At 34.3% G+C, this 25,885-nt stretch overlaps 4 protein-coding genes across 4 annotated transcripts; all 4 read left to right on the top strand.

Annotated features, from left to right (window-relative positions):
• Positions 1-226: 226 nt before the first annotated feature.
• LOC128210366 (neuronal acetylcholine receptor subunit alpha-7-like) lies at positions 227-3,259 on the top strand. The gene is made up of 3 exons (XM_052914679.1): positions 227-322; positions 1,927-2,229; positions 2,428-3,259. The coding sequence occupies exons 2-3, from the start codon at positions 2,038-2,040 to the stop codon at positions 3,178-3,180; spliced, it is 945 nt and encodes a 314-aa protein (XP_052770639.1). The 5' UTR covers positions 227-322; positions 1,927-2,037; the 3' UTR covers positions 3,181-3,259.
• Positions 3,260-9,432: 6,173 nt separating this feature from the next.
• On the top strand, positions 9,433-12,838 carry LOC128212082 (acetylcholine receptor subunit beta-like). The gene is made up of 3 exons (XM_052917338.1): positions 9,433-9,854; positions 10,383-10,685; positions 11,382-12,838. The coding sequence occupies exons 1-3, from the start codon at positions 9,660-9,662 to the stop codon at positions 12,135-12,137; spliced, it is 1,254 nt and encodes a 417-aa protein (XP_052773298.1). The 5' UTR covers positions 9,433-9,659; the 3' UTR covers positions 12,138-12,838.
• Positions 12,839-17,501: 4,663 nt separating this feature from the next.
• LOC128210569 (neuronal acetylcholine receptor subunit alpha-6-like) lies at positions 17,502-18,137 on the top strand. The gene has a single exon (XM_052914920.1). It carries the CDS (start codon positions 17,502-17,504, stop codon positions 18,135-18,137), a length of 636 nt encoding a protein of 211 aa, XP_052770880.1.
• A 3,366-nt stretch (positions 18,138-21,503) lies between these two features.
• Positions 21,504-24,460, top strand: LOC128212481 (neuronal acetylcholine receptor subunit alpha-6-like). The gene is made up of 3 exons (XM_052917965.1): positions 21,504-21,779; positions 22,343-22,645; positions 23,247-24,460. The coding sequence occupies exons 1-3, from the start codon at positions 21,585-21,587 to the stop codon at positions 24,000-24,002; spliced, it is 1,254 nt and encodes a 417-aa protein (XP_052773925.1). The 5' UTR covers positions 21,504-21,584; the 3' UTR covers positions 24,003-24,460.
• The last annotated feature ends 1,425 nt before the right edge of the window (positions 24,461-25,885 follow it).

Raw genomic sequence — 25,885 nt, 5'->3', positions numbered from 1 at the left:
TTATCTGTCTTCTTTCTCAATGATATTAATTGCCAACCGCTGCAACCATCCTAAAAGCCTGTTTGGACACTTATTTTCAATAGTGCAAGTATAAATGTTACGGAGGGAGCTGTTGGTAAAGAGGAAAATGGTTAAACTGTTTATCGTCGTCTTATTGTTTTATACAGTGCTTCTCGGAAAAGCTTGTTACGCATATACATTGAGTGATACTCAGAAATTGTGGTCAGATCTGACCGCAGGTTATAACAAGAACGACAGACCAATACAAAACCAAACTGATGCAATCAACGTGGATATAAACTTTGGGCTATATAGCATTCAGGTAAGAAATGTGTCATTTCTGTTTTATGAAACAAATATGAAAGAAACTAAATTTCATATTGCATAATTTTAAAATCTATCCATACTAGAGTGCCACAGTAAAAAGTAAAATTGAGCCATTGTAAAAACAAATAAACCGACACAAAATTCTTAGATTTATACGGAGCGTTCTTTTAATTTTGCAACTCTATTTATTATAAATTTGAACCCTGTCAGGCTGAACATCTATCTCAAAATTGTGAATTGTGACCTAGATATCAAGCTGAATGACGGCCGAGGTAAACATTCAGACTTAGCTATTAGATGTCGAGCTGAACGTCGAGGTAAATGACGAGCTAGTTCGACCACTAGATTGATAAACCAGCCACACATTCGGTATTTTTGTCTTAAGGTAGCACACCCCTAATAAAAATCGCCACTTAAACTCTTAAATTTTAATACTTTGTCCTATATCGACAGCACATGAGCAAACCTTTTGAGGGTTTCAAGGCAGTGGTTCGAATCCAGCCTAAAGCACATTTTTTGTTTACTTCTTTGTTTTCATTAGCTAACATTTTTAACAGAGGTTAATATTGTATTTTCATTAAAAATGTAATTAAATACATTTCTACACATAAATAGAATATTAGCTTCTTAGAAGATTGTATAGCCTGCAGGCACGGCTGAAATGGGTGGTTGGGAATTACAAACTCTTTCTCTTTTTTTAAAAATGAGACGGTAAAACATTTGGATTTTTTGGCATATTGTTTCCAAAAGATTAAAGATAATTATTAATAAAGAACAGGTCATGAGTATTTTTAGAACATGTTGATTTTATGTTTAACTTCGATGTTCTTATTTTACGCGGTCAAAACAGTATGTTAAAATTAAAATACCATTTAGCTATTTCAGTTCAGTATGATTATATTTGTTGATGATGTGATCAATAATATATTATTTCTAAAAGCAAATATATTACGTATTACTCTGATATGAAATTTTTACCAACATGTTGAAAAAATAATGAAATGAAGGATCTCTCGAGTGATGTCGTTTTATTCGAAAATTCTGAAATGGGGGTAGGGTAACTTGAATTAGGTAAATTTCGTTTAAAATTTGTTTTTTAATCCAGGAAATGATACACATGAAGAAATTATCTAGCTGATTATAGTTTGAAATGATGACCATTAGGAGTGTGCTACCTTACGATATCGAGCTGTAAATGACGGATACTCTGCTAGGTCGATATGCGGACTTTGGCATCTCGAGATACCATCTAGTTCAATGACGTTTCAGCTCGACATTTTGACACTGCAATATTGAATGTCGATATGAACATCTAGATAAATGACGAGTCAGCGTCATATTCAGACTTCGTTATTTTTAGTGTAAATCTGAATGGATTGCTCATTTCTGACTCAGCTTCACGCACCTTTATTTTAAATCTGTACTTTTATAGAGGAGCATGATTGCTTAACACATGTTTTAAGTTTGAATGTATTTGTATATATATATATATAGTAAAAGCTCATGCTACTGCTTACTGTGACACCCGCCATTTATTTAATTACCTCAATGCATGGAATAAGCATTTTGTAATTTCATTTTTAACAAATGTAATTGAAGGAAATTAACGAAATTACTGGGAAAGTTTCGGCTACCGGGACCCTGGAGCTAATATGGAAAGACGAAGTGTTAGTCTGGGACCCTGCTGACTACAACAACATTTATTCACTGATGATTCCCGTCTCCGAAATTTGGTACCCACCCCTGATAATCGGCAACCCCTATTCCACATCTACAGCTATAAAAGTTGAAGACAGGAGCTTTGTCCGGCTGTGGTTAGATGGCACAATTATGTTCTATCCTTCCGGGGTATACGAGATCAATTCTCCACTTGATTCGAAGTATTACCCTTTTGATAAACAGGTATTATACAACTATTATTGTGATTTTTTGTTGTTTTTGCTGTTTTTGTTTCACTTTGTACGATATTTGGATTATTATCAAACAAATAGTGGTAATATGTTACATTCAGCATTATAGAAAGTTCTATATTTTTACAATTATCTGAAAACAATATATGCTAAACGACTTTTATATCAGATTTTGTTATGTGCTTTGCAGGCATTTTCAATACAATTCGTTGTTGCTGGCTTCATGTACAGAGAAGTGAATTTAAATGCAGGAATGACATACTTGTCATCTATTTTCGATGGCAATGGTGAATGGTCCGTACTTAATATGACAAGAGGGGTGGCAATAGTAAACCAATATTCATCAATTGCTACTTTCACTGTCAGCTTAGAACGAAAGTCGACGTTTATGGTGGTGAACATCATAATGCCAATAGTGTTTTTGGCTGCAATCAACCTGCTGGTGTTCGTGCTACCACCCGAAGCCGGGGAACGGGTATCATTCTCTGTAACAATACTCCTGTCCTTGGCCGTGTTCATGACATTGGTTGGGGATAACCTGCCAAAGACTTCCGATCCTCTTCCAGTGCTTAGCTATTACCTGCTGGCAACCCTGACAATAAGCACTCTCATGTGTGTCATGACAATGTTGAATCTTGCAATATACCATAAAAATGAGCAGTCTCGACCACCAAAGTGCATTGCTGTTGTAGCAGCTACAGTCCTCCGCCGAAAAACAGGTTTGAAGTCGCATAAAGTCGAAGATAACTCCTCAGAAGCGGAGAGCAATCTGACAATCGAGAAACGTATTAAACCACTGAAGATTGCATTCGAGAACAATAAAGATGTTTTGTTAAGATGGAAGGACGTTAGTTATGCCGTTGATATTCTGTGTTTTGTCGGCTTCCTCATTGGATTGTGTTCAATTAACATTTACTACATTGTGTTTTTAACATCACACTAATTAAAGAACAATTTTTGCATAAATTATACCTAATAAAATTGCAAACATGACAGAAAGGTATCGGACATACACTTTTGGGATATTCATTGTATTACGAGAATATTTTTATTTTTGCAGGTCTGTTTGGGAGTATATGAAACGTGTGTGTGTGTGTGTGTGTGTGTGTGTGTGTGTGTGTGTGTGTGTCTGTGTGTGTGTGCGTGTGCGTGTGCGTGTGTGTGTGAGCGCGTGCGCGTGCGTGTACATGTGCGTGTGCGTGTGTTTGTGTGTGTTATTCAACATATATTTCAAACTAAAGATTACAATATCTGTTTTGTTTTGAATTGTGCAATCGAAAACGTGATAGGCGTGTAAGCGCCTTGAAGAGCACATAACGAAACAGTTTATTGTACAAAATGATGCATGTAGATCTTAAGAGGTTGTCATTAGTTGTTGTTTTATTACGTTAATGATTCACCGTTCTAAAGTAACTGCAAGAGGACTGTTTGTATGTTTGTTTGTTGGAGAAACATGTGTTTCCATTTCAAACACATGTATCAATAACTGTACTTCATTGTACAGGCTACCGAATAAGAAACATTATTTATAACAAACATTTTTATCCATGTGCTGCTTTCTTAATAGAAAGAAAAGTAATAATCGAGATATAGCACATGTTTCATCAGAGGGAGGGTGGAGCGAAATCTTGACATTGAAATGCTGAAATATAGTGTGTTTTTTGCAATTGCAGCGGTTATAATTAAAAGCCTTAGCAATGTATTGCATTTTATAGATTTTAGCAGATGCAATTAAAATAAGCACAGAACGGTTTTGATTGGATGAAAATAAAAAATAAATGCTAATTTATAAGCCATAGATAAAATACAAGAACATTTAACTTGAACGTTATACATGATTGTCAATTTCTTTTCTATATTCAATATCCTGTCCCGGAAAAGAACGTTTTGAAGAACAACAGAAACATTTGTGTAAAGTAAAGAGAAGTTCCGAAACACTACTTGCACGGGTATGTTTACATCTTCAACGATTTTTTTGCGTTGCGTCATCAAACAATGTGTACATTGTACATGTTTAAAATGACATGCACAAACTCCTGAGGACATTACTTTATGCGAATACAGTCGAAACTCGCTATGCCAAAGTCGTAAGGACCTCGGAAAGTTATTCGAGAAAACGAAATTTGGATATAATCGAAATACAAACATATCTTGATTAACCCAACATGTTCCAAAAAAGTTCGACATTTTCAGAACTTCGAGATAAAAGAGATTGGCACAGCGAGTTCCGAATATTTTTGTGAACCTATAAGTGCATATTTAAGGAGATATTTCGTGATCCATGTTTAATGTCTATAAATATCTTAAATTATATATTATATTTATATTAACGTGTAGCTACACGTACATGTATTCTTACACATGGTGTTTTGCAATACCTCTTATACCAAAAATTAATAAATATTCTGTGACTTAACCTTATTGCTTGCTAATACAAAATATATTTTTTCATCAAAAATATTAACGTGAACTATTTGCTGAACACATTTTTAAGCTCTGATAGTCAAAATTGTGAATTCAATTTATAGAAAAACAAAACAATTTTTTTTCTTATATATTATTTATTTCATTGAAATTCAGAGGTTTTGAATTTGACTTATTTTGGCAGAAAAATTGATTCAAAGGGCCATAGCATAATTTGGTAAAAAAAAAATCATATTTGAATTTGCACTTATGTAAAATTTATTATGGTATATCACGTGACTATACCACATGAAATTGTTTTTTACGTCGTTATTGCTACTTTTGATAACTCACTCACAATAGGGTTTCGATCGAGGTTATGTATAATTACATGTTCATTTAAGGAATGAATTGCGGGGTTGATGTCATTATCGGGGTATGAACACAATTGGGCTGGTCAAAGTGTGTAGAATCCGAAGGATCCCACGCATACTTTTACCAGCAAAATTGCGTTCATATCTCCGATGATGACATCAACCCCGCAATTTATTACTTATATTTACACCAATAGTTCATGATTTCATTCAATAATTGTTTAAAAAATAGTTCATTTCATTTAAGAAACCTTTAAGTAATCCTTTCTTACCCATTCTGTAAATAGAACGACCCAACTGTAACCTGAAACATTTTTTCAAATGACGTCACAATAACGCAGGAAGAGATATACCACTTGAAATCACTTTAAAACGTAAAATTGAAACACTTATGGCAAATGTATAGTTAATTAACACTTTCTTAATGTTGATATATTTTTTAACGGGACCTGCTGAAACAATGCAAACAATAACAAGATCAATAGTTTTCATGTATATTGTTATGCGTTGAATTGCGATCCGAACATATCCGAAGATGTTGCGTTCATCGATTGATAAACGCAATTGCCGATAGGCAATTCATTTAAGGAATGAAAGTTGAGGTGTAAATATATATACTTATTTATCACAAAAGAAGGGAACAGTTATTATCTTGTTCTTCATAGACATTTTATTATTTTATATAGATTATTCGTTATTATTTCTCAGACATTATTTTCATTGTTCGTTATTGATATTTTGTACACAAATATTATCAGTTCTTCCTTTGAAAAGCGTTGGTAATGAAGCAATCTTTTTCATAATTATCTTTACATTTAGATCACCCAACTCCATTACAAATAAATCGAAATCTCATTTTCCCTCTTTACAAAACATACAATTGATCAATAGAACGATTAGCAAACTTCAATACAATAATTGAGGACAAAACCATTATAATTATTTTTGTGATGATTACATTTCAACCTTTTGTTGAAATGATCCTAAAAGAGTGATTGGATGTAGTAAGTGTTCATATACAGTGTTTAAAATTAAAAGTTGGTTCAATTCTGTGGAGAGGTAAATGTATCAAAATCTGAGATTTTACGAACGTTTGGTTTTATTTCTCTCTCTCTCTTTCTCTTGCGTTTAGTGGTGAATGCACTATTGTTATACTAAAAATGCTTACATATCGTAACGAAATTAAATATACCGGATATACAATGTCAAATTATGAAAAGTACGTTCGTATCCAATTTACACGGTATATATCGTGTATGCACTATTATCTCGTTTGAACGAATTATCAAATAAAGGTGGTTTTCTTTGCCTCTTACTGTAACATCTTGTTGATTCTTTCCCTATCAGATACATGTCTTCATGGCCTCTTCAATATTCATCTTTTCGTGTTTAAGCGACTTAACAGGTATTGATATCAGGTTTACACTTTCTTCACACACGACCTTAAACATGCACTCTTACTCCAAGATATTTTTACCACAATTAATACAGTTGTTTAAGTATACATAAATAGATGAATAAATGCCAACAAAAATGGTTATTGTAAAGGATACCGAGTTTAATTTGAAACAAAGGAGCAGAAAACACAGTATTTATGCAATATGCAACTAAAATAGATCGCAGAAAATCTTTTTGCACTCACCAATCATTTAAAACATTTTTTGCGCTATCCGCTATTGAATACACGGTTACAATCTTGTTATCAGTAATTGATATTTTCCATAAAGGCATTATTTAGTAAGTAGTTTAAAGATTATCACTCAAAATACATGTTTGCTATAAATGTGTATGAATTGATTTTGAACAAGAGCGTTACTTTAAAAACATGAACTTAATAAACATTGATAAATATTCATATGATGTATTATTTACCGCAACTGATTGTCTTCTTAATTGAGGGTATCTGATACTTCAATCGAAGCGAAACGGTGAACAGATTGCGGATAAATTGGATTTCCCCGGGACACTCCAATGCCTCACGTCAAATGACCACACCCTCGCGCAATTATTGATACATCCTTGTAAATAAGGGATTAAATCGTATGATAATAATTTGCTTATCTTATTTTGTTTTAAAACTTAAATTTTTATATATCTGAAGGAGCTTCTTCGTTCTGTGGTACCTGTATCACGTGAAGAGGGAAGGGCGCCTTAAATTGTTTATGTATGTTGCCGGCAATCGCTAATGACAGACGGGATTGCTCTAATTGAAAAAAGTTACGATAGCTCGCCATACTGATGTTATTCCATGTGGATTTGGCTTTGAAAAAATGTTAAACCTGCAAAGAGAAAGAAAATAAACATTAGCAATTTCATCCAATTCCTAATAATAGCGCTAATGAATAACATTGATTCCATGTTCAGTATAATGCATTATTATATCTCATTTAATGTTCCCCTTCCTATATTCAGTTCAATCCGTACAAAACAAGTCTAGCGCAAACATAGGATAGTTCTATGCAATGAGCACTTACAGGACAAATGGACAAGGACTTTGGGTTACAACTTCATCCTTTATTTGAGTTCGAAGAGTTTGAGTTTCAATATCAAGATCAAAGCAGTATCATGTACGCATTGAGCATTTTGTTTCACAGGGCTGAGATTAAAAGTAGACCAAGTGTTAATCAACTACTCTTAAGTACTTAAAGACTGACAGTGAATGAATTAAATTCAAATGTGCATTAAACTAACTGACAAAAGCGTTTTAATTAATTAAATATTCCGACTTGATTTGAACGATCGTCATATACGAGTGAAACTTTTCCGGTAGTTTGAAGATTAAACCGTGATATAAAAATGATATTCCACTGTCTATTTAAGTGAAATAACAATTTGATAACGTGCTCGGGGCTGATACGCTATTTCAGCGACGTCAATTCCTAAATGACTTAACGATCGCATACAATTTGGCGCGCTGTGTGGAAAACTTCATTTACAATTAATTTTAGCCTAAAAATGTTCTCGTTTTGAATTTCCATTTTGAAAAAATGAATTATTGCAACCACGGCAGTTTCATGGTGCAAGCTGTTACTGAAGTGTTATACAGCATTTGATGTGCAACTATCAGCTCGTGTTCTGTCATGTTGCAATCCGTTTCTCTTGTCGTTCTAGTTGGTTTTAATTTTCGTTTTATATACCCTTACAAAACCTTAAATTGTATTTTGATTGACGATTCAAGGAATTTTGAATAAAAGTAGTATACGGTTGTTTCATGGGCATTTGTGTAACAGTCAAAACTGTTGTCCCGAGGTGAAGGGGATCACTTTTGAACTGTTGTCAACCGAGGCCGAAAGGCCGAGGGCAGCCATTCAGAATGACATCCCCTCCACCGAGGGACAACATTTTTGACTATACCTCTAAAATATCTGGTTTAAGGAGAATAGTCGAAAGATAACTAGCACTTTCAGTAAACGGCGTCGTCACATGATAAAGATTAGACTGCAAGTTGAATATTGCAGTTCGGTAATATAAAAATATATGCATATTTAAAAGTTAAACCAATAGTACCAAAATGCAAAAGCGACTGATTGACACGTATGTTTATTAATTTTATCGACAGTGTGCCCAATTCTCTACCATATTTACCTGGAAAGAAATGGTGTGGAACAACTATTATTCCAACTTATTTATGTTTTCGTTTAATTCTGAATACTTTTGTATCACATAATTGGTTTTCTTTTTGAATGCCTCACTATCGACTCGGTCTCATATTTTACATGGAATTTGTAATACGTTCTCATTAAATTACTTTTTTACAAATGATTGAGACAATATTTCCCTTTTCAGCATTCATTCAGTAATCGATCAATCATTTCTTAAGGGTTCGGTTATCAAAAGTGTTGTTTAAATAATTTTCAATTTACAAACTCCCCAATGCCCCCGCCTCCTCAAACAACATTTAATTGTATTCATTTAAACATTGATCATTACATGAACACACATCAGAGTCTCGTGAATTTATGACCAATGTTTAAAAAGGCTGTTTTATTTCATTCACGGAGTTATGATGGACGGTTCTGTTTTCACTACGGTGAACAAGTGAAAGGAGTAGATGACTTATTTTCGTGTTGTTTTCCACTAAATATTTATTCCTGCAAATGGCTAAACACTGAGTATTTCTTTTGATAAATTTGGCTACTCTTACAGCGATCTGTTATAATTATATCGATAATAATTCGTATGATAGACACTCTTTATATGATTGAAAACAAATTATGTCTTTGATGTTTTCGATCAATTGCTCGACATTTCGCAATTAATATATTTTTGGACTGTACGATAGCACAATACTTCGGATAAAGTTTACTATAATCGTTTGAAATTCCATTATTGGGATTTCACAACTCTTCATTATAAATATTTGCCATTACAAAATTTACACCACATTGTAAGTCTACTACTTACTTCAATAGCAATTGTCGAATGCATGAGTTGCTGCCGACAATCATGAGTCATTAGGTTTCATAAAAGCGAAAACTATTCATTTATGATCATTACATTGTAATCTAACACTTCACTTTTATATTGTTTAACATTTCTCTTCTGAACAGAATTTTCGTTAATGTTTATCTGTTGAACACGGATTATACCGAAAAAGCTTAATCATAGACAGACATTTGGTTTCATTGGTTTGAAAACAGGAAAAATGGTTACTAATGTGTTCTTGATTCTGTGCGTGTATTCGTATTGTTTTGGGAAAGGTAGCTATTCACATTCAATAGAAGACACCGAAACCTTGTGGTCCACTCTAACAAAGGATTACAACAAGAATCACCGCCCCATCGTAGACCAAAACAAGGCTATAAATGTGGATATCAATTTTGCTCTTTACAGCATTCAGGTACGAACTCATTACGCCATTTTAAATAGATATTGTTTTTTATTAAATCATGTGCAAAGAAAAAAAAATAATATTCATTTAATTTGATTGACGTTGTAATATTTAAAACAAATTTTGGAGCAGCGTTTGGCCACCCAATGATGTCAAATTACGATTTTTTTCAAGGGTGCGAAAATACTTTTATTCAATTTTTTTAAATGGACTTAGTTTCATATTTTCTAAACTGTATGGATGTACATGTCTTAACAACAGTACCATTGTCAAGTTTAACCCCATTTGCAGTTCCTTGTCTGAATTTACATACCTCAAATATTCACAAAAACTAAGTTTTATACCGTTTGCTCAAACTCAAGTTTTTTTTTATTGTTTAAACTATCATCTTAATACCATAAGTCCAATAATTTAAGTTTATTTTCCATGCGATTTCTTTGAAAAAAATGCCTTTATTTATATTAAGGCTGTAGTATATTTCAGATTTCAAAAGAGTAATTTATCTCGTATTTTTACTCTATATTTCAACTTTTAAAGGAAATTAACGAATTAACGGGTAAAATTTCGATTACCGGAACCTTGGAGTTAATATGGAAAGATGAGATGCTGGAATGGGATCCAGCCGAAAACAACTATATCTACTCACTGATGATTCCTATCTCCGAAGTATGGTATCCACCATTGATTATATCGAATCCAGATTCCTCCGCCACAGCCATCAAACTTGAGGACAGAAGTGTTGTACGGCTATTGTCAGACGGAACAATCATGTTCTACCCTTCTGGTGTATATTCGGTGAATTCTCCGTTGGATTCGAAGTATTATCCTTTTGATAAACAGGTAAGTCACAGACTCGCGTTTTATGTCATAAATACAGGTTTTACTTGCCACACCTGATCTGATGTCTCATATTGTAAGTTTGATATGTATAAATCAGAATTACTTTCATGACAATTTCTTAGAATGGCATAACGTGACAAGAATGAATTTATCAACGTTTCTCTTTAATTCATCCAATGGTCCCTGTCATATGGCCGGTTCGGTGGACTTTTAGTGTGTTTTACATATATAACTAGTTCCTATAGCTATTCATATATACTTTAGGGGGAAACTTGTACAATCCGCTTCCAGGGTGTGTATTTTTAAATTACAATCGAACGCAATGCGGATTTTCGTCGCAAATACGGCATATGCATTTAATTATACCTTTTTCTTCGTTTTGATAACTAAGTAGTTTAAACGTAGGTCATCGTATGCTGAAAAGGAGTTTCATGAAAAGCGATGTATAAATGCGTACATATTTTTTTAATGGCAAAACAAACTGTTTGGATATACTGAATTTCTGAAAAAATGTACATTTTAATAATATGGATTTTGTGCTGTTGTATTTATATATGAAAACAATACTGTGACAAATGAATTAATACCAGGTTCATTTGTTAACTTTCTTTCAAGGTCTACTTAAAGAATTCCTTTGCCTTGATATGCAAAATTAAACCTCCAATGCACTAATAGAGTCTTACATCATCTTTACAGTCCTTCACCATCGAATTCGTTGTCCCTGGCTTCATCAGCACAGAAGTGAATCTAAACGCAGGAGAGACGTCATACTTGTCATCGACTTTCGATGGGAATGGTGAATGGGCTCTTCTTGATTTGAAAAGAGAGGTGGCAATATGGAACAATGTTACTCCTGTTGCGTTGTTCACCGTCAGCTTAGAGAGAAAGTCAACCTATATGATTGTGAACATCATAATGCCAATAGTATTCCTTGCTGTGATTAACCTCCTAGTATTTATACTGCCACCCGACGCCGGGGAACGGGTATCATACGCAGTGACCCTTCTCCTCTCCTTGGCCGTGTTTATGACCTTGGTTGGGGATAACCTGCCGAAAACGTCTGACCCACTGCCTGTTCTAAGTTATTACCTGCTAGCAACCCTGACAACTAGCACGCTCATGTGTGTTTTGGCAGTGTTGAATCTCGTTATCTTCCATAAACCCGAAAAGTCTCGTCCCCAAAAGATCATTGCTTTCATAGCTACCACAGTCCTTTGCAGAAAGTCGATTTGCAAATCACATAAAGTAGAAGATATTTCTTTGCCGGCAGAAAGCAAACCAACAGCAGAGAAAAGTCGTGAAGCACTGAAGGTCGCATTCGGGGAAGACTGCGACGTCTCATTAACCTGGAAGGATGTTAGTTACGCTGTTGATGTCCTGTGTTTTTTCTCGTTTCTTATTGCTTTGATTGTTATCAATATCTACTACCTTTTACTTTTAACGTCAAATTAGTTCTCATGAAACTGTTTGTGGTGTTTTATACTCGTTAATATTGCATGCTGTTCATGGTTACCCTTCTTCCAGCTGAATTCATATTAGCATGCCTTAATTATATGAGATGTATTATTTGTATTTTTCCTAACCATGGTTATGAGTTGCTAAAAAGTAAAATTTATATATATCCTGTTTTTCTTGTGTTCCTGTAATAAATCTTTTTTTATGAAAAACATCGAAATGAATGTGGGATAATAAATGTCTTTCCGTTCACATTCTTTGATGAAATGCCTTTTTTTACATTCGTGTTCATTCAATATTTGTATTGGTGTATACTTTATGTATGCATGGCTGAACGTCGTAAACACAATATATCTTGTTAAAGTATTTTCTTCAATGATTTCTTTCTGATCGCAAACTATAATCAAAGGATCTGTAAACATCAATTAAAATGTAGGCTCTTAATAACGAAATACAATCTTAGTCGATACCTTTGGTCTAATTCACATTTATCTGAATGATCCACTCATATTAATTACAAATAAACACTGAAGAATATTTAAACAATATGTATGGGTAAATTAATCTAATCTGGTTTCGTTTTGGGTGTCATGTACGAACCATTTGAAAGTTGTGGCTTTTTTGTATCTTATTTGTCCGCTTCAATGAATAACACAAACACTGAATATATGGGTGTATGGGGTTAAATAAATAAATTTGTAACACATATACACAACTGTAGTATCGTGTTTTTTTCATCGATATCATCATCGGTAAGCATTTTAAACAAGCGCGACAGAAGAACGGACTATGTCTAATGTAAATGGTGTTAGTTGTAATTGTTTGGAACTTTTATATTTTCTGTCTAGTTTTAATAGTGATACAGATATTCCTCTATAACTATTAATCGACAAGTGAAAATGCATTGTTTAAATACGTTTGTTGCCATCATTGACTGTAATTGTGTGTTCATGGGCAAACATACAAGGGTAAAAAGGAGGATACTGAGCATTAAAAACAATGAATATAATAATGTATAGAATCGACAATATGCCGCCATTCGATTGGTTCTTCTTAGTCGACCGATTTACCTACCACTAAAGCTACTTCCATTGTGATCAAAAGAGCGGTCAGTTAAGTGCGTTGTGAATGACTTATCAGTAACCGTATCGGATTTCGAAATGACAGAGGGTGGTCGCAAACCAACTATTTGTTATGTAGGCTCTCCACTTTTACCATCGGTGGAATCATCACATGTTCATGGTCATGTGTCCTGTCCGTGGTAAATGCTACTATGCTCGATGTGTTATTTCTTGTGACATTAGTCGGCTAGTTCGCGACATTGGTCAATTGGTCAGCGAACACGGTATACTGTAAAAAGGGCAGGGTACAACACCCTCCTATAATTATTTTGCTAAATGCCTAGAATTGTGACTGGCCTAGACGTATACAATCATGAAACTTGTGCATCTAAGGATTTCTTTTAATTGTATAAATCCAACATTGTTCACAGAGATGCATTCTAAAGCACTGCGGATAGTTCCTTAAACATTATACGCACAACATTGACAATGAATACCGAATGGCACCTCTAGTGCACTGCGGATGGTCCCGCAGCCCCGACATATTGTATTCCGGATAATATTGCTAAAGCACTTATAGTTGACACTGGTTACAGAGCAACCTCATTTAAATCATATCGTGACGTTGTTTCAGTACGCTTTGTATATAGGGTAACGTCGTGAAGGGAGTATTGGGGATCTAAATTCAATGTGATTGGATACTGAGTATTATTTCCCGGTCATATTGTGGCATGCACAAAATTCGATGCAAGATGCGTTGAGTCTTGTTCTCTTTTCAATTGTAACAATAACATACGGTATTCACGGTTTTCACTGCAAAATGCTGAAAGTTCTTTCAGAACAAATAACTATATGTTTGTAATTAAAAGGATGTAAACTTATTGTATGTTGCACTTTTTTTTAATTTTCACAAAGAGACAAGGAACTTCTTATGACAATAAGGTTAAGACAATATCTCCCAGTCATATTGCAGTGTGCACGAATCTTAATGCGAAATGCGGTGTACAAATTGTTCTTGCCGAACGCAAAATAATGTCATTTTGTAATCATAATAAATGTACTAGGTAGAATGTCGTTCCTTATTTTAATTGTCACACCAAAACACGGTTCTTCCTACCAACCGTTACGGCACTATCTCCCGGTAGTATTTCGGCAAGCATGACTTTCAATGCAAAATGCTGTGTACTAATACCTCTTGTCGAACGAAAAAATATGCAATTTTGTAATCATAAAGTTAAATACAGTTAGAATGTTGTATTGTGATTAATTGTAAAATACACACACGAAACTTCTTAAAAATATATACGCATTATTTTGTCAATTTGCGCATGCTCGAATTTCAATGCTAAATGCGGTGTGAACTAATATTCTTGCCGAACGAAAAACAATGTTACAACCTTGTGAGTACAAATGCATTGTTTTTTCGTTCGGCAAGTTATATAAGTACACTGCATTTTGCATTAAAATTCGTCCATGTCACAATTTCAGTAGCCATATCTACCATATTCCCCATGCATGTCATGACAAGGATTGGCTGTCCACTTTAACAATCTGTCCGTGGCTACTCAACTCGATGCGATTTTCTGGCCGATTTATTCATCTGTTAAATTGATTTAATATTTATTACAATTAGAAGCATTTATTAATTTAACATGTGACATTTAAACCTGCTCTTGCTCTGCGTTAAGCACGTTTTGATGTGAATGGTTTTCCTCTCCCATCATCAATATTTCTCCAATGTTGGAAGTCGATGAGTTAAATAATTTCATCAACATATTTATCATTCTTTTGAGCTTTTAAGAATGATTCAGAGACGTTTTCATAGTTGTTTTTTTTTCATTGAGATTTTCGACATTATTTATGTCTTTCAACTCTTTGCTCTTGTCAGTCTCCTTGCCTGAACCATCTTTAGAATCATTGACATCGTATTTCGACAAATTGTTCTAGTTAATGATGAAATTACACTTGAAATACATTTATTGTCATCGTCATGCTTACACATTCCATCTTTTTCCGCTTTTCATATCCCGATTGACACGAACGGAAGACGTTGTAACTAACCTGTCATTTCGAACGACACGTCATTCGTGTTTAAGATATATACATTCATATTTGCGGAAAAACATGCCAAGAAATACCAGCCAATTTTTCCACTTTTCATTTCTACACGAGAGTCAATTTCAGCTACACATTAACCCCTAATTGACCGAGAATCTGACCATGTGTTAAATCATGTTATCATATCTAGGGAGTTGCTGCAGTTTGGGTCAAGATTTGGAAAAATGTATTTAATTTTACTTAGAAAGATGTGAAGAAGTGACAGATTGCGATTTGTTTTTGCAAATACAAACATATTTTGACCAACAGAAATCACGACCGCGGTCGTTGTCCCTGAGTGACTCCTTTTCTGTAAAATATTGACCTCCTCCACCCTAAATAATAACATGACTCCCCACGATCGTTAATGTAAATAGGTATGTAACCCACCGAACAGAACCGACTGTGTTGTTTTGTAGTTTAAATAAATATATTAGGTCAACATGTTTGGTAATTTAATACGTGTGTTCTCAAGTCTCAGTAATACAGCTGGTAATACTGCAGCTATTGATGTTGACAATACTACTACTGCTACTGCCACTGTCATCACCACCGCCACAACACCACCGCCACCACCACCACCACAACCACAACCACCATCGATAATGATGATTGTGATTATGATGATGTTGATATGATTCCCCTGTATCATTTTACTTCATGTACATAGCCTCTTTGGACATTGGCTTTCAATAGTTGCATTACGAGTGTTACGAAAGGAGCTGTGGGTAAAGAGGAAAATGGTTAAACTTTTTGTCGTCGTCTTATTGTTTTATACATTGCCTCTCGAAAAAACCTGTTACGCATTTACATTGAATGATACTCAGAAATTGTGGTCAGATCTGACCGCAGGTTATAACAGGAACGACAGACCAATACAAAACCAAACTGATGCTATCAACGTGGATATAAACTTTGGGCTATATAGCATTCAGGTAAGAAATGTGTCATTTCTGTTTTATGATACAAATATGAAAGAAACTAAATTTCATAGTACATAATTTTAAAAACTATACATACTAGAGTGCCGCAGTAAAGAGTAAAATTAAGCCATTGTAAAACTAAATGAACAAACACATTTGTTTTAGATATATAAGGAGCATTCTTTTAATTTTGCAACTCTTTTTTTACAAATGTGAAACTTGTCGAGCTGAACATTGTGAATTTTGACCTAGATATCGAGCTGAATGATGGATGAGGTTGACATTCAGACTTAATTACTAAATGTCGAGCTGAACGTCGAGCTAAATGTAGAACCGGTTCGACCAGCAGACTTGGTCAAGCAGACTGTTAAGCCAGCCCAATGTTTGAACGTGTTCAGCACGACATTTCGACTCTGTAACATTGAATGTCGGGATGATAATATAGCTGAATGGGAGACAGCTTCATATTCGGACTTCATTATTTTTAGTATATTTAGGATTTTTGTTTTCTTTAGAGGAGCATGAATGCTAAAGACATCTTTTAAGTTTGAATGTATTTTTACGTCATAGATACACACTATAAACTCATTCTTCAACTGACTGTGACACCCGCCATTTATTCAATTACCTCAATGCATGGCGTATGCATTTTTAATTTCATTTTCAACAAATGTACTTCTAGGAAATTAACAAACTACCGGGACCCTGGAGCTAATATTGAAGGACGAAGTGTTAGTCTGGGACCCGGCTGACTACAACAACATTTATTCACTTATGATTCATGTCTCCGAAATTTGGTACCCACCTCTGATAATCGGCAACCTCTATTCCACATCTACAGCTATAAAAGTCGAAGACAGGAGCTTTGTCCGGCTCTGGTTAGATGGCACGATTATGTTTCATCCTTCTGGGGTATACGAGATCAATTCTCCACTTGATTCGAAGTATTATCCATTTGACAAACAGGTATTGTACATCTTGTTTAGTGCGAGTTGATGTTGTTTTTGTCTCACTTTGCACGTGATATTTGGAGTATTATCATTAAAACATTTAGTGGTAATATATTACTTTCAGCATTATAGAAAGTACTATATTTTTACAATTTCCTGTATACAATATTTGGTAGACGACATTAGGTATCGGATATGTTATTTTCTTTACAGGCCTTTTCAATCCAATTCGTTGTTGCTGGCTTCATGTAAAGAGAAGTTAACTTAAACGCAGGAATGACATACTTGTCATCTATTTTCGATGGCAATTGTGAATGATCCGTACTTAATATGACAAGAGAGGTTGAAATATTTAATGAATATTCATTTATTGCTACATTCACCGTCAGCTTAGAACGAAAGTCGACGTTTATGGTGGTGAACATCATATTGCCAATAGTGTTTTTGGCTGCAATCAACCTGCTGGTGTTCGTGCTACCACCCGAAGCCGGGGAACGGGTTTCATTGTCTGTAACAATACTCATGTCCTTGGCCGTGTTTATGACATTGGTTGGGGATAACCTGCCAAAGACTTCCGATCCTCTTCCAGTGCTTAGCTATGACCTGCTGACAACCATGACAATCAGCACTCTCATGTGTGTCATGGCCATTCTGAATCTTGCAATCTACTACAAAAATGAGCAGTCTCGACCATCAAAGTGCATTGCTGCCGTAGCAGCTACAGTCGTCCGTCGAAAAACAGATTTCAACTCGCTTAAAGTCGATGATACCTCCTCAAAAGCGGACTGCAAACTGAAAATCGAGAATCGTTTTGAACCACTGAAGCTTGCATTCGAGAATAATAAAGACGTTTTGCTAAGATGGAAGGACGTTAGTTATGTTGTTGATATTCTGTGTTTTGTCGGCTTCCTCATTGGATTGTGTTCAATTAACATTTACTACATTGTGCTGTTCACATCACACTAATTAAAGAACAATTTTGCATAAATTATACCTAATAAAATTGCAAACATGACAGAAAGGTATCGGACATACACTTTTGAGATATTCATTGTATTGCAAGAATATTTTAAACGTTGCAAGTCTCTTTGGGAGTATATAAAACGTGTGTGTGTGTGTGTGTGTGTTATTCAACATATTCGTTAAACTAAAGAATACAATATCTGGTTTGTTATGAATTGTGCAATCGAAAAAGTTAGTCTCAGTTATTACTCATACGAGTATGTGACTGGCGTGTAACGGCATTGAAGAGCACATAACTAAATAGTTTATTGTAAAAAATGCATGTAGATCTTAAGAGGTTGTCATTAGTTGTTGTTTTAATACGTTAATGATTCACCGTTCTGAAGGTACTGCAAGAGGACTGTTTGTATGTTTCCTGAAGAAACATATTGCAATGTTTCCATTACAAGCACATGTTTTAATAACTGTACTTCATTGTACAGGCTACCGAATAAGAAACGTTATTTACAAACATATTTATCCATGTGCTGCTTTCTTAATCGAAAGAAAAGTAATAATCGAGATAGAGCACATGTTTCATCAGAGGAAGGGTGGAGCGAAATGTTGAACTTGAAATGCTTTGTGTGCGCGCGCGTGTGTGTGTGTGTGTGTGTGTGCGTGTGCGTGTGCGTGTGCGTGTGCGTGTGCGTGTGTGCGTGCGTGTGTGTGTGTGTTTTGCAATTACAGCGGTAATAATTAAAAGTCTGAGCAATTTATTGCTTTTTATAGATTTTAGCAGATGCAATGAAAATCAGCACCGAACGGTTTTCTATGGAAGGAAATCGAAAACAAAATGTTAATTTTAAGGCATAGATAAAATGCATTAAAGTGCATTAAACTTGAACGTTATACATGATTGTCGAAAAATATACAATTCATTTAATAATTTCCTGTCCCGGAGGAGAACGTTTGGAAGAGAAACAGAAGCATTCGTGTATAAACTATAAAACTATAAAACAGAGAAGTTCCGAAGTACTACTCGTACGGATTTGTTTACATATTCACCGAGTTTTTTTTGCCCTTCGTCATCAAAGTTGTGTACATTATACATGTTTAAAATGACATGCACAAAAACATGAGGACATTGATTTATGCGAATACAGTCGAAACTCGCTATGTCGAAGTCGGGAGATTATTCGAGATAACGGAATTTGAATTTAATCGAAATACAAAAAATGTCTTTATTAACCCAACATGTACCCAAAAATGTTCGTCATTATCAGAACTTCGAGATAAAACAGATCGGCACAGCGAGTTTCGAATGTTTTTGTGAACCTATAAGTGCATATTTAAGGAGATATTTCGTGATCCATGTTTAATGTCAATAAATATCTTATATACAAACTTTATATTAACGTGAAGCTACACGTACAAGAATCTTATACCAAAAATAAATAAATGTTCTGTTACTTTACCTTATTGCTAGCTTATACAAAATGCATTTTTTCCATCACAAAAATCATGATGGACTATTTGCTGAACACATTTTAAACTCTGATAGTTAAAATTGTGTATTCAATTTATAGAAAAACAAAACATTTTTTTTTGTTATATATAATTCATTTCATTTAAATACAGAGGTTTTGAATTTGACTTATTTTGGCTGAAAAAAATGATTCAAACGGCCATTACATAATTCTGTCAAAATTAAAAAGATAAATAATCATATTTCAATTTGCACTTATGTAAAATTTAATATGTTAAATCATGTGACTATACCACATGAAATTGTTGTTTTTTACGTCGTTTTTGCTTCTATTGATAACAGACTCACTTCAAATAGGGTTTCCACCGGTAGAGGTTTTGTATAATTACATGTCCATATACAATTATTTATCACAACAGAAAGGAACAGTTATTATCTTTTTCTTCATAGACATTTTATTATTTTATATAGATTATTCGTTATTATTTCTCACACACTATTTTCATTGCTTACCACTGTCATATGATACCATTTTTTGCCGACAAAATTAACAAGTGTTGTTTGATTCGTCCTCATGTGACCTTTGGTGCCACAACAAATAATGTACTGTACTGTATAAAATATGCACTTTTATCTCATCGTATAACGATTTATTAAATAAAGGTAGTTTTTTTTTAACTGGACCCGAAGACAAAGGGTAAACTGATTGCGATAAGTTGGATTTCCCCGGGGCACTCTAATGCATCACGTCAAATGACCACACCCTCGCGCAACAATTGTTACATCCTTGTAAATAAGGGATAAAAAGCTAAAATAATAATTGGTTATCATTCTGTTTTAAAACTTAAACAACTTTAAAACTTTCAGTTAACGGCGTCGTCACACGATAAGGATTAGACTGCAAGTTGAATATTGCAGTTTGGTTATATCAATATATCCATATTTAAAAGTAAAACCGATAGTACCAAATTTAAAAGCGGCTGATTGACACGTATGTTTATCAATTTAATCGACAGTTTCCCCAATTGTCTACCATATTTACTTGGATAAAAAGGTTCGGAAAACAACCACATTATTTGAACTTAATCATGGTTTCGTTTAATTGTGAATACTTTTGTATCACATAAATGGTTTGCTGTTTGAATGCTTTAGGATCGACTCGGTCTCATATTTTACATGGAATTTGTAATGCGTTCTCATTAAATTACCTTTTTACAAATGATCGGGACATTAGGCCCTTTCAAGCATTCATTCAGTAATCGATCAATCATTTCTTTAGGGTTCGGTTGTCAAAAGTGCTGTTTAAATACTGTTTAATAACCCAACTCCCCAATGACCCATCCCCCTCAAACAACATTGAATTCCATTCATTTTAACATTGTTTATTATATAAAGACACGTCAATGAGTCTCGTGAATTTATGAACAATGTTTAAAAAAAAGTGTTATATTTATTTCACGGAGTTAGGATGGACGGTTCTGTTTTCATTACGGTGAACAAGTGAAAGGAGTAGATGACTTATTTTCGTATTTTTTTCACTAAATATTTATTCCTGCAAATGGTATTTCTTTGGCTAAATTTGGCAACACTTACAGCGATCTGTTATAATTATATCGATAATAATTCGTATAATAGTTACTCTTTATATGATTGAAAACAAATTATGTCTTTGATGTTTTCGATTAAAACCTCGGCATTTCGAAATTGATATATTTTTGAACTGTACGATAGCACAAAATGAGGATAAATACTTATTTCAATAGCAATTGTCGAATGCTTGAGTTGGTACCAACAATCATTAAGTTTCACTAACGAAAACTATTCATTTTATGATCATGACACTGTAATCTAACACTTCAGTTTATATTATATTTCAATTGTCTTCAGAATGGAAGTTTAGTTTATGTGTATTTATTGAACACGGACAATATCGAAAAAGCTTAAACATAGACAGACATTTGGTTTCATTTGATTGAAAAGGAAAAATGGTCACTAATGTGTTCTTGACTCTGTGCGTGTATTCGTATTTTCTCTGGAAAGGTAGTTATTCACATTCAATAGAAGACACCGAAACCTTGTGGTCCACTCTAACAAAGGATTACAACAAGAACCACCGCCCCATCGTAGACCAAAACAAGGCTATAAATGTGGATATCAATTTTGCTCTTTACAGCATTCAGGTACGAACTCATTACGCCATTTTAAATAGATATTGCTTTTTATTAAATCATGTGGAAACAAAAAAAAAAAATATTCATTTAATTTAATTGACGTTGTAATATTTAAAACAAATTTTAGAGCAGCGTTTGGCCACCCAATGATGTCAAATTACGATTTTTTTCAAGGGTGTGAAAATACTCTTATTCAGCTTTGAAATGGACTTAGTTTCATATTTTCTAAACTGTATAAATGTACATATCTTAACAACAGTACCATTGTCAAATTTAACCCCATTTGCAGTTCCCTTGTCTGAATTTACATACCTAAAATATTCACAAAAACTAAGTTTTATACCGTTTGCTCAAACTCAAGTTTTTTTTATTTGTTTAAACTATCATCTTAAAGTCCAAAAATTTAAGTTTATTTTCCATGCGGTTTCTTTGAAAAAATGCCTTTATTTATATTAAATATCAAATAATACGAAATGATGTCAAGTAGGATATATTCGAAAGGCTGTAGTATATTTCAGATTTCAAAAGAGTAATTGATCTCCTATTTTTACTCTATATTTCAACTTTTAAAGGAAATTAACGAATTAACGGGTAAAATTTCGATTACCGGAACCTTGGAGTTAATATGGAAAGATGAGATGCTGGAATGGGATCCAACCAAAAACAACTATATCTTCTCACTGATGATTCCTATCTCCGAAGTATGGTATCCACCATTGATTATATCGAATCCCGATTCCTCCGCCACAGCCATCAAACTTGAGGACAGAAGTGTTGTACGGCTATTGTCAGACGGAACAATTATGTTCTACCCTTCTGGTGTATATTCGGTGAATTCTCCGTTGGATTCGAAGTATTATCCTTTTGATAAACAGGTCAGTCACAGATTCGAGTTTTATGTCATAAATACAGGTTTTACTTGCCAAACATAATCTGTTGTCACATGTTGTAAGTTTGACGTGTATGACTCAGAATTACTTTAATGACAATTTGTAAGAATGGCATTACGTGACAACAATTTATCAACGTTTCTCTTCGACGCATCCGAATGATTCCTTCACCAGGCAAGAAAAAACTGTCAAATGGCCGGGTTTTCGGTGAAGATACGACACATTCATTCATTTTGCCTATTTTCTTAGTTCTGATGACGAAGTAGTTCAGACAAAGGTCATCGTATTTTGGAAAGGAGTTTCATGAAAAACGATGTGTATATGCGTACCAATTTTTTATTTTATTTAATTCGCAAAACAAACTGTTTGGATATACTGAATTTACGGAAGAAAAGTACAGTTTAATATTATGGATATTGAGCTGTTGTATTTAAATATGAAAACAATACTGTGACAAATGATTAAAATAATTAATACCAGGTTAACTTTATTTCAGTGTTTACTAAAATAATTATTTTGCCTTGATATGTAAAACTTAAACCTCCTATGCACTAATTAATTCTTTCATCGTTTTTCATCTTTACAGTCCTTCACCATCAAGTTCGTTGTCCCTGGCTTCATCAGCACAGAAGTCAATCTAAATGCAGGAAATATGTCATACTTGTCATCAACGTTCAATGGAAATGGTGAATGGGCTCTTCTCGATTTGAAAAGAGAAGTTGCAATATGGAACGACGTTACACCTGTTGCGTTGTTCACCGTCAGCTTAGAGAGAAAGTCAACCTATATGATTGTGAACATTATAATGCCAATAGTATTTCTCGCTGTGATCAACCTCCTAGTATTCATACTGCCACCCGACGCCGGGGAACGGGTTTCATACGCAGTGACCCTTCTCCTCTCCTTGGCCGTGTTTATGACCTTGGTTGGGGATAACTTGCCGAAAACGTCCGACCCACTCCCTGTTCTAAGTTATTACCTGCTGGCAACACTGACTACTAGCACGCTCATGTGTGTTTTGGCCGTATTGAATTTGGTAATCTTCCATAAAAGCGAAAAGTCTCGTCCCCCAAAGTTCATTGCTTTCATAGCAGCTGCAGTCCTTTGCAGAAAGTCAATTTGCAAATCACAAAAAGTAGAAGATATTTCTACGCCAGCAAAAATCAAATCAACAACCGCAAAAAGTCGCGAAGCACTGAAGTTTGCGTTTGAGGAAGATCGCGACGTCTCATTTACCTGGAAAGATGTTAGTTACGCTGTTGATGTCCTGTGCTTTTTCTCGTTTCTTGTTGCTTTGATTGTTATCAATATCTACTACCTTTTACTGTTAACATCAAATTAGTTCTCATGAAACTGTTTGTGGTGTTTTAGTCTCGTTAATATTGCATGCTCTTCATGATAACCCTTCTTCCAGCTGATTTCATTCTGACATGCCTTAATTATATGAGATGTATTATTTGCATTATTTCCTAACCATGGTTATGAGTTGCTATTTTTTTATTTCCTGTTATTCTTGTGTTCCTGAAATAAATAATTTTTTTTATAAAAAACATTGAAATGAATGTGGGATGATAAATTTCTTTCCGTTCACATTCTTTGATGAAATGCTTACATTCATGTTCATTCAATATTTTATGGGTGTATGTTTTATGTATGTATGGCTGTACGTCATGAACACGACATATCTTGTTTAAGTATTTTCTTTAAAGATTTCTTTCTGATCGTAAACCATAAAGAAAGGATCAGTAAACTTCAATTAAAATGTAGATTCTTAATTACGAAATAAATTCTTAGTCGATACCTTTGTCTTATTCACATTTATCTGAATGATCTGCTCATATTAATAATAAATAAACACTGAAGAATATTTAAACAATATGAATGGGTAATTTAATTTAATCTGGTTTCGTTTTGGGTGTCATGTACGAACCATTTGAAAGTTGTGGCTTTTTTGTATCTTATTTGTCCGCTTCATTGAATAACACAAACACTGAATATATGGGTGTAATGGGTAAAATAGATAAATTTGTAACAAATATACTGTAGTATCGATTTTTTCATCGATATCATCATCGGTAAGCATTTTAAACATCAGCAAGCGCGACAGAAGAACGGACTATGTCTTATGTAAATGTTGTTGCAATTCTTTCGAACTGTTATATTTACTCCCTAGTTTTAATAGTGGTACAGATATACCTCTATAACTGTTAATCGACAAGTGAAAATGCACTGTATAAATACGTAGGTTTGTTGCCATCATTGACTGTTATTGTGTGTTCATGGGCAAACATACAAGGATCAATAGGAGGTTAATGAACATTAAAAACAATGAATATAATAATGTATAGAATCGACAATATGCCGCCATTCGATTAGTTCTTCTTAGTCGACCGATTTACCACTAAAGCTACTTCCATTGTGATCAAAAGAGCGGTCATTTAAGTGCGTTGTGAATGACTTATCAGTAGCCATATCGGATTTCGAAATGACAGAGGGTGGTCACCAACCAACTATTGGTTTTGTAAGCTCTCCACTTTTACCATCGGTGGAATCATCACATGTTCATGGTCATGTGTCCTGTCCGTGGCAAATGCTACTTTGCTCGATGTGTTATTTCTTGTGACATTAGTCGGCTAGTTCGCGACATTGGTCGATTGGTCAGCGAACACGGTATACTGCCAAAAGTGCAGGGTACAACACCCAGCTATAATTATTTTGCTAAATGCCTAGAATTGTGACTGGCCTTAACGAATACAATCATGAAACCTGTGCATCTTAGGATTTCTTTTAATTGTATAAATCCAACATTGTTCACAGAGATGCATTCTAAAGCACTGCGGATAAACATTAAATGCACAACATTGACAATGAATACTGAATGGCACCCCTAACGCACTGCGGATGGTCCCGCAGCCCCGACATATTTTATTCCGGATAATATTGCTAATGCACTTATAGTTGACACTGGTTGCAGAGCATTCTCATTTAAATCATATCGTGACGTTCACATTGTTTCAGTACACTTTGTATATAGGGTAAGGTCGTGAAGGGAGTATTGGGGATCTGAATCCAATGTGATTGGATACTGAGTATTAGTTCCCGGTCATATTGCCGCATGCACAAACCTCAATGCAAAATGCGTTGAGTGTTGTACTCTTTTCAATTGCAACAAAACACACGGCATTCACGATTTTCACTGCAAAATGTTCATAGTTCTTTCAGAAA

Source organism: Mya arenaria, chromosome 12, assembly GCF_026914265.1.
Source record: "Mya arenaria isolate MELC-2E11 chromosome 12, ASM2691426v1".
Lineage (NCBI taxonomy): Eukaryota > Metazoa > Mollusca > Bivalvia > Myida > Myidae > Mya > Mya arenaria.
Note: the sequence above shows the minus strand (reverse complement) of the source record. Positions and strands in the feature narration are given on the sequence as shown.